The sequence below is a fragment of the Glycine soja genome, chromosome 11 (genome assembly GCF_004193775.1).
Source record: "Glycine soja cultivar W05 chromosome 11, ASM419377v2, whole genome shotgun sequence".
Classification (NCBI taxonomy): Eukaryota; Viridiplantae; Streptophyta; class Magnoliopsida; order Fabales; family Fabaceae; genus Glycine; species Glycine soja.
The window spans coordinates 44,401,594-44,410,801 of record NC_041012.1 but is presented as its reverse complement, the minus strand read 5'-3'; the positions used below and the strand labels follow the sequence as shown (position 1 = coordinate 44,410,801).

The 9,208-nt window shown below is 30.5% G+C and overlaps 1 protein-coding gene across 2 annotated transcripts; it reads right to left on the bottom strand.

The window, feature by feature from the left end:
* Positions 1–494: 494 nt before the first annotated feature.
* Positions 495–4,061, bottom strand: LOC114377671 (NADH kinase-like). Of its 2 annotated transcripts, none has more exons than XM_028336299.1 (5): positions 3,867–4,061; positions 2,654–2,899; positions 2,433–2,513; positions 1,471–1,622; positions 495–1,310 (listed from the first exon to the last, which is right to left on the bottom strand). In XM_028336299.1, exons 1-5 carry the CDS (start codon positions 3,939–3,941, stop codon positions 995–997), a joined length of 870 nt encoding a protein of 289 aa, XP_028192100.1. In that variant the 5' UTR covers positions 3,942–4,061; the 3' UTR covers positions 495–994. The 2 variants fall into 2 exon arrangements, with proteins under 2 accessions (XP_028192100.1, XP_028192099.1); XM_028336298.1 differs by having other exon boundaries at positions 495–1,355; positions 3,867–4,059.
* Between the last annotated feature and the right edge of the window lie 5,147 nt (positions 4,062–9,208).

The window sequence follows — 9,208 nt, the reverse complement described above, 5'->3', positions numbered from 1 at the left end:
AAAAAAAATTACAACAGAAATTGCTGGCAACTTTTTTCTTTTTTGGCGATAAATTGCTGGCTACTTAATAAGGCTTAATACACAGTTTTACCACAATTTTGAGCTGTATATATAATATGAATCTTTGGCTGAATAGTCATTTCATTGATGAGGTATAAGATTTTACGTAAAAAAACTTTGGAAAAAACACAACGGTGATCTGTCATATTATCAACATGGTCCAAATAAAGACACATTACATTAAAGCTCCTAGGCTGTGTTTATTGAACATGATGTAACAAACCAAATCCAGTCCAATCCAAACACGCTCGCACATCTCAGTTTACACTTCATTGCAAAATAGGGGCAAAGATTGCATTGACATTGATAATTCCAATGCCTTATGGTTGGGATTATGATGTACTCCTATATCAGCCTTTGAAAGGCATAAAAAATGTTAATCTGTAAGTATTATGTAAGTTACCAAATCATTAGGCAGTTGCAGGATTGGTAGGTGACTGGCACATTTGGTCATGTAATTCTCCATTGCAAGAACATTCTTTACAGCTAGCTATTAGCACCAAAATACAATAGCATGTTCTACATGGGCCTGTTTTTAACTTTAATAAAAGGGATATAGCAAAGCTCTCATTCATTATAAAGGATAAAAGATGAGATGCACTAAGTAGCAAAATGCCCTGGCTATCTGTGAACCACAGAATTTTCTTTCCATTATGAAATATACTCCCCTTAGAGCTTGAGTGATACGTACATTGGAATCTTTATGCTCCTCAATTTTAAAGTCTAGTCAGCTTCGAATTTATGGCCTGGATATTAATGCATGAGATTCTGAATTGCATTTGTAGCTCAAGCCTTAAAGAAGGAATGGAACACTGCAAGCTTACAGCCATGTCAGCTCATGTGGCCTTATATTTTTCATTACAACAGACTACTCCTCCAACCAAATTTGCATATTCTCCCAATGACGATATGCTGTGAAATTTACTTGACATCTCTATAAAAACTTATGAGGCAAGAGAACTTTCAGAACTGGTGCTTTGGAAGATATGGCAATGATATCCCCATCTTTGAAAGTATAATTGACATGAGAACCATCAATATATATCACACCTTTTCTACAAGTCCATGTGGCCACTATTGTCTGGTTACGTTTGATCAACCCATGCATATAGTTTGAGGTTGCCCCCAGTGAAATAGGTTCTCTTAACATGTATTGGAGATCCTGAGATAAAATGGGCATTGGAAATCCACCTGCTGATTGCATTGCAGCAGTTGAACCAGTGGCTGTTGAAACTCTTAGACCACTTGATCTGCAGTTCACAAGAGGAGAACATGGCTGGTCACCCTCTTTGATTCTGCAAAAATACATGCTTAATTGGCTTCTTTTCTGAAAATTAATGAACTGATATGGAAATAAGATGTATGAGTTGAAGGGTTTTTTTTTTTAATTTCTCATAGTGAAGCTCTTACCTGAAGGAGAACCTAGAAACTGAAGCAGGATATGGATGCGCAATTAAGATATCATTGAGAGCATATGTTGACAAGTCTAGTCCATTCACAGACATCATGATCCTCGTTAGCTCAGAAGGAACAATTTGACCTTCAAGTATACTGTCTAAAACCTGAAAAAGATTTTAAAAACTAGATAGAAGAAACATTATACTGAAAGCAACAAAATCTAAAGATAAAAATAATTTCTAATTCCTAATTTTAACACAAGTCACAAGTTTTGTCTATATTTTATTTATTACACTTTGTCCCATTTTCACTTTTCAATTCCCCATATAAGTAGGACTGTAGGAGAATGCTCGGCATAAAATTCATGTGTAGAGACAGAGAGAAAATCCCTTAATTTGCATATATCATGTTATCATATTGGGGAAACAAAAAATTGTATGTTTTAGGACATACAAATTTGAAATTTGATAACTTTTATTTTATGAAGAGATTCCCATTCAAAAGATATCACTTGTGCTGCAGGCTTGCAGCTCATCAACTTATGGACTACCTTGGTATCAAATTGTAAGTTTTGTAACAAAATTGAAACCTGCATCAAAGTTGAGTAGCCAAAAAAGTATTTATAAAGGAGGGAAATGGATGCTGGATACACATCTATGAAGGTTTTCTCATTTCTCACCATTGATTAGAAGTACATTCTGAACCTCTCAAATCAGTCCTATCTCTATTCCATGCTAAACTGGCTTTGACAGGTAAGTCACAATATAAGGATTAAATTGGTTTCACAGGAGTAATTACTGGTTCATCATTATGATAAATTAACAATAGTGTCATCAAATTTTAACATTTCAAGTTACTGCATATTCAAACTTTCATTCAACACATGCTTACTGCCACACCTGAAGGAGTAGCAAGGAAGAAAAAAATCATTACTGTTAGTATTTCCTCCACAGGCAGAAAAGAATTAATCTCACTTGTTCAAAGTTTTCAACAGTAGCAGCACAAAGATGGCCCGTGCTTCTGTGAGCATCAAACTCACTGCCGAACTCTTCCACCTATTGCAAATGAAATATGATCAAAATAGGCCTGGTCAGGTTGGTTATTTATCAGCATAATCCAAATGATGATCAAATAAAATATTTGAACAATGAAGCTAATATATCAATATTAAAACCAAAACTACATGTATATATACCTCATCAATCTGTGTAGGGTCAGAATTCACTCCAAGAACAGGAATTTTGTCATCCATTAAATGGCTGGCCTGCAGAAGAGTTCCATCACCACCAACTGTAACAACTAGGTCAACATCATTGATGGGCTGTGACAAATTGTTACGGTGCACAGCTTTCCATTCAATTGACTTTTTTTGCAGAATGGCTTGACAAAAGTTTATTGCATCATGGTGCACCTTTCTCCTATTCTCCAAGAACTCTAAGATCTGCAATTTTTCCAACAGCATTCAAATTTCAAATAACACTAGTAAGAACTACAATTATACCAAACATCCAAGTAAACATGCAAGCCCCAAACCCTGGAAAAACCCCTTATTAACTAACACATCAAGTAGGAATCAAAGCATAAAAATCAGTTTAGTAGTATACTATATTCTTGGAGAAATGCTAGCAACATGTTCTTTGACACACTCTTTCTTATTGGATGAAATTTATTGAAAATGACAATTTTGTGGGTCTCACATCATATTTAATGGTTCTCTCTCCTGATGTTGTAGTTTTCAATAAATTCTAACCAATTAGAGAGAATGTGTTTGAAGAAGGGTGTTAGAGAGTGTGTTCCTAGGACTCCTCATATTCTTATCCTTTTCTTCTAACATACACACACATAGCAATTTAGAAGAGCTAATCTTGACCATTCATGTATGGCTAGTTATATAGTCAACATTAGCTCGTCTGATGAGAGCGCACTATCACCTGATATCCTTCACACGCACGTGCACAACCACACACACACACAGTTATTTTCATGATTCTAGTTCATTCATAAGAAATTACTACCCCATGTTTTACCGATACAAACAAACACATAAACAAGCATTGAGCATTGAACTAAAGCTTTACTCAGTAGAGACGCAGGTGGGCAGGTGGGCAGGAGGGAAATGACAATGTATCTGCAAAGATAAATAAAAATGTTTGATCTTTACATTTCCCACCACAACCCATTTCACATTCCCACAAGCACATCCACACCAACTCCCCACATAGGCATTTCATCAAGCAATATGTGTGCACAAGGGAAAGTGCAGAAACCCTTCAGGCTTCAACCATGGTCTCCTATAAGAAGACTCAAAAACGCAAACAAACCCATCACGGGAAGTGGGTAACCAAGAATTCGAAAGCCGAAAAGGAACATGGTGGATGAAGCATCCGATGATGAGAAGAAGGCATTACCTGAGGGTTGATGTGGGAAGGTGGTGAAGATACACTTAAGGGTTTTAGTAGCAGTAACAGTCTCTTTAGGATCATTTGCCTTTGCTTTTGCTCTTTTGATTCTCCTCAAAACGTCGGCAACTTGAAAATTGCAATCGCAGGAACATACAAACTAGCACTACACCTTTGCTCGTTACCTCGTTAGTTATGCATAAAGATCTTTTTTTCTCAACAAAAAAAAAAACATATATTATATTTTTATTTTATTACTTGGACTAAAACAGAATACAAATTTTTGAATTAAACTATAAAAAGTGTGATTTTCACGAAAAAAAATGCAAAATTCCTTTCAATTTGATTCTTTTGAAATAATGATTTTTTATTTTATTTTATTTTAAGATACAATTCTAAAACTTTTTATTTATTTATTTGATATATAAAAACCTATCTCATTAGATTTATCATACATAAATCTTAATATCAAACAAGTTTCATAAAAAAAATATACTTCTATTTATTTATCTTTTCATTTAGATTCAATTTGTTTTTTTAAAATAATGATTACCTTTTATTTGGAGATACAATGTTAAACCTTTTTATTTATCTATTGGAGATGTGAAATTTGTTTTATTAAATTTATAATACATGAGTCTTAATATTGAGCAAATTTAATGTTTCAAATCAAAAAAGGATTTGCCTCAAAAATAAAATAAAAATGATAATGATTTCAGAAAAAACTATTTTTTTTTTAAAATGACTAAATTGAATATTTTAAAATAAACATCAAATTGAATTTTAACAGATAAAGTACTAAAAGTATGCTTTAGCATATTACTTTGTGTATTGAATATGCTTAATATTTTTATATAATTTTATTTCCTTAATTTTAATAGTTTATATTTCATTTTTATAATTTATTCATTACTTAAATTAAAGGGGTGTATTGTTATGACTTAAAAATTATTTTTCAAAAGATATTACAATATTTTGTGATTGGGATTTAATAAATTTATATCATAAGAATAAGAATTTTAAATATTTAAGAGAATTTTATGAATTTATAAGATTTAAAAATATTTTATAAATTTTTACATCAACACGACATTTTTTTAGGCATCAACATGACATTTTTTTAAGAAAAAAATTATGAAGTGTTGCACATAAATATCCTCTGTATTGTCTTTAATAAGAAGAGAAGAATTATGTGTGGGAGAAAGAAAATAGGGACTTAGATTTCTCAGCATAATGTCGAAGACCACTCAAGATGATGTATGATTCATTGTGCACGAGTGTATCTTTAAAATCCTAAACTTGAATTTTAACTTCAACGTGATTTGAATTGATGCAACCTTTGGGCTGAGATAGCTTAGTTATTTTCACTCCTACTTTTGTCTTTCAACCCTTTCTTTTTCTTTTCTCCCTTACTCTCAATATTGAATGCCATATGCATTTAATTACCCAGCACCAAACATACCAAAAAGTTGCATCGAGACTCATTTATTTGTATAACATGTTTGGTCTCACGACATCATTTTTCTTGTTCAATGGGAGAAATAAAATCCACGTTTAGTAACATAACTTTTTTTTTAAGAGTTTAGTAACATAATTGACGTGATCTATTATCTTATAGTCAATTTCCAAACACACATGTAATATAAGGTGTTGTTATGCGCTTCTATATATTCATTCTTAATTGATATGCATCACGCGCATTTTTAGGACCATAATCATTGGTCAATTTTAACTAAAATAGAATAAAGGGAATCACAATTAACTGTTGTACTGTATCCTGAAGCATTCCATTATTCATGTCACTCTTCCCTCAAGAAACTATAATTATGCTCCCACTCGACATCTTTTTAGTACTTCCCAGTTTCTGCTCCATACCTAAAGATTATTGATTTGTGGCTGGTAGGCCCGTGTGAAAATTATCAGAATGAAATGGCCTCATAGTACTAAATGGTTATATGACAGGACTATAGAGCTTTTGAAATAGGATACACTGCACAGACTTTTATGGAAAAATGATGCTTTGCACTCGATTTTTTTTTGCAATCTTTTTATTATACCTCCTTTATTTAGAAAAAAAGGTTTGTGTCTGGTCAAGTATGTGATTCTCTATATTAATGTAAGAACGATAAAAGAGAATAATGTACAAATAATAATGTTCGACTTGTATGTAATGGTACAAGTGATTAAGACTTCCTAATAATATCAGAAAAAGGAATAATGCACAGTATGGTAAGAAATGTATAAATTAAAGAAATACATAAGCTATGGTTAGGAATCAATTGAAAGAAAGAAATGATTTTTTTAAAGTTTTTTCAAAAGTTATCTTTTAGAATAAATGAATCCAAGTTCACCAGCACTTCAATATAATTAAGCTATTGATTTTTCAATAATATTATTAAGCATTCATGTCTACATAAGAATTTTGTGATGATAAAACATGGTGAAGTCCTACATCGAATAAAGACAGTATCAAAATAAATTATATAAGTGAAAGTAATCCTCATCTTATAAATTGATTTTATAGCATTGAGTTAAGCTCATGAAAAATCTGCTTTTGACATAGTATCGTATAAAGAGAATTAAAACTCTTTTTTTTAAGGTAGAAAATTGAAGCTCCCTTGAAAACATATTTAAGTGACAAAACATAAATTAAGGGGTACAATTCTGATTAAGTTTGGTTTTTTGTGTCTTACTTTCAAGTTGCCATTGAGCTGTGGTTTCATCCAAAATCTAAATCATCCCTTTCAACTAGAAGAACATTTCAGCCAAATTGTCAAAAAGGGTTTGTGCAGTGAAGTAGGTGATAACAAGAAATAGCGGAGAATAAAGGTCACATTTGGCTACCATGAAACTAACTGTTACCAGAAAACGGTGGCAAGATTGAATGGAAAACGATTAGTATCCATATACTTTTTAAAAAAAAAAAATCAAACAAACTAATCACATATTAGGATCCCATTTGTCAAGGATATTCTGAACAAAGTTAGAGGCTAGGTGACTGCTAACTTTGAAGAAAAATTAAAAAATGACCCTAAATACATGACGTGATTTGGTTACCAGTCTCTCTTTTGTTTCTCTATCTGCTTCTTATGTTCACTGTTCAACTCTTGTCTACGACTAATCGACTACGTACCATAATTTTGTTCAAGGCTCGACTCGAACCTTATCCAGATGCCTAACATATGGAAGGTCCATTATGATAGTGGTGTACTTTTTCAATGTTTCTAGTAAAATTGTTTGGTTTCTTTAAGCAAACCTCCGAGTTTGAAAATTCTATGGTAAAAAAAATATAAATGGCATAGAAAGAGAGACTCAATTAAAGGTGATAAGTTAAATTTTTTAATAATATTAAAATTAATGGATACTCCACAATGTTGTGGTCATTAAAAAAAAAAAATCTTGAACACTATTTATTTTAGCTGTTTTTTTTTTATCATATACTACTCATTATATTTATATCTTTATATCTTTCTTAATAGGTGTTAAGTAGGTTTTTTGTTGTTAAAAAAACATTTTTGTAATTAATGAAAAAATCAACAAAGGAAAATTTCTCTTTAGATCAGTACATTGATTGACTAAGACCTACTGCATGTGAAAAGTGAAAACCACTGCATTGATTAAACAATTAAACTACTCTTAATACTTGAATTGAACACAATTTATAATTACTTTTTCTTATTATTTTTAACAATTAGGCATGCCTCTTTTGATTCATAGAAATAAATGGTTTTAGCTTTGAAGTACTTGTAAAATAATCTTATTTGTATCCAATTATATTATTTCATTCATTAGATGTTGAATATAATTATTTGCATAATCAAACTTATGAAACAAAATTATTTTTTATTATAAAAATTAAAGGGTTTTTTTTTCAGTTTAAGATAAATAAAGCTAGCTCAATCAAATTTAAAGATTCCTTAAAAACATATTTATATTTATGGCGTCTCAAATAAGAGAGGAGTTTCATTCTATCAATCTCTTATATTTTATTATAATATACAAACAAATATTAAATATATCAACAACGATTTATACAAAAAAAGATATTAATTAGCATAAAATGAAAATTTTATTTCGACGTAAAACTACCAAAACGCGCTATGGTCAATTGGTATTGTACGATCTTGTTTGTTGGTGAGGAAGACCTAAAGTTCTGGTAAGGGTTCCTGTCACTTCAAGCAGCAACAGAACATTCCTAAAATCCCTATTAATTACTTTGGTTAAGAATGATGATTCTCATTGTTGACTTTCGTCGATCTATCCATCTCCACCACCCTCAACCTTGTGTCTGTTTTTCAAATTAATGGCTAGTTTTTTTATCATGATCACACTATCTTGAATTTTGTATAACATTCTACATGATGCCTTGTTTTACCTAATTTCTACTTTACACCTAATATGTCTTAAATCTGAACTTCTAGAACAAAAATGTCTGATATAATTCCCTTTCAGATTTTCTTGAAAGTTGTTTTTTTAAAATTTTCAGAAAACTACTAAAATAATTTTTTTGAATATTTTTATTTTTCTTTGAAAAATTACATAATTATTGTAATTTTTTAGATATATATTTTAATTAAAAACACTTTCTGTTTTTTTTTTTAAGTAAACAGTCCACTAAACATATGAAAAAACATGAATCTCAATTTTTTGAAAGAAAAAAATAATGTCCACAGCTATCTCTTTTTATTTTTATCTTTGAAATAATGATATAATTTTAAGTTAGCATGATTAATTTTTTCGGTTCTAATAAATACTAGGTTATATCATATACTCATATTATAAAACAAACCATCAGTTGAAATTTCTGAGTAACAATATTGCTTTTGATGATATATGCATGATTGAATTATTCACTTATTTAAAATATATTTTAGTCTTTGCAAATTAATATTAATTTTGTTTTAGTTTTTTAAAAATATTTTAATTTAAGTATAATTTAACTCTTATTGACATATATATATATATATATATATATATATATATATATATATATATATATATATATTAGTCCTTATTGTTAATGATAATCTATTCATTAATGGTGTTTTGGAATTTGGTTGATATATAAATCTATCATTATTCAATCTTCATTATCTCACAAGTTGTGAGGGTGGGACAACTACAACAAGACCATCTCATTAGGGATAACAAAATGAGTTGGTATGTTCTGTCTTGGTCTGCCTTACCGTTGACGCACCAAAAATGGAGTGAGACCGTCTAACCCGCTTAAGTTTGATGGATTAAACATCTTAACCCATCCTTTAAAAGAAAATATGATACATATACATGTAGATTTTTAACTGTGAATAATTAAGTTTCATTTTCCTCTCAGCAAACAAGAAAAAAAAGAA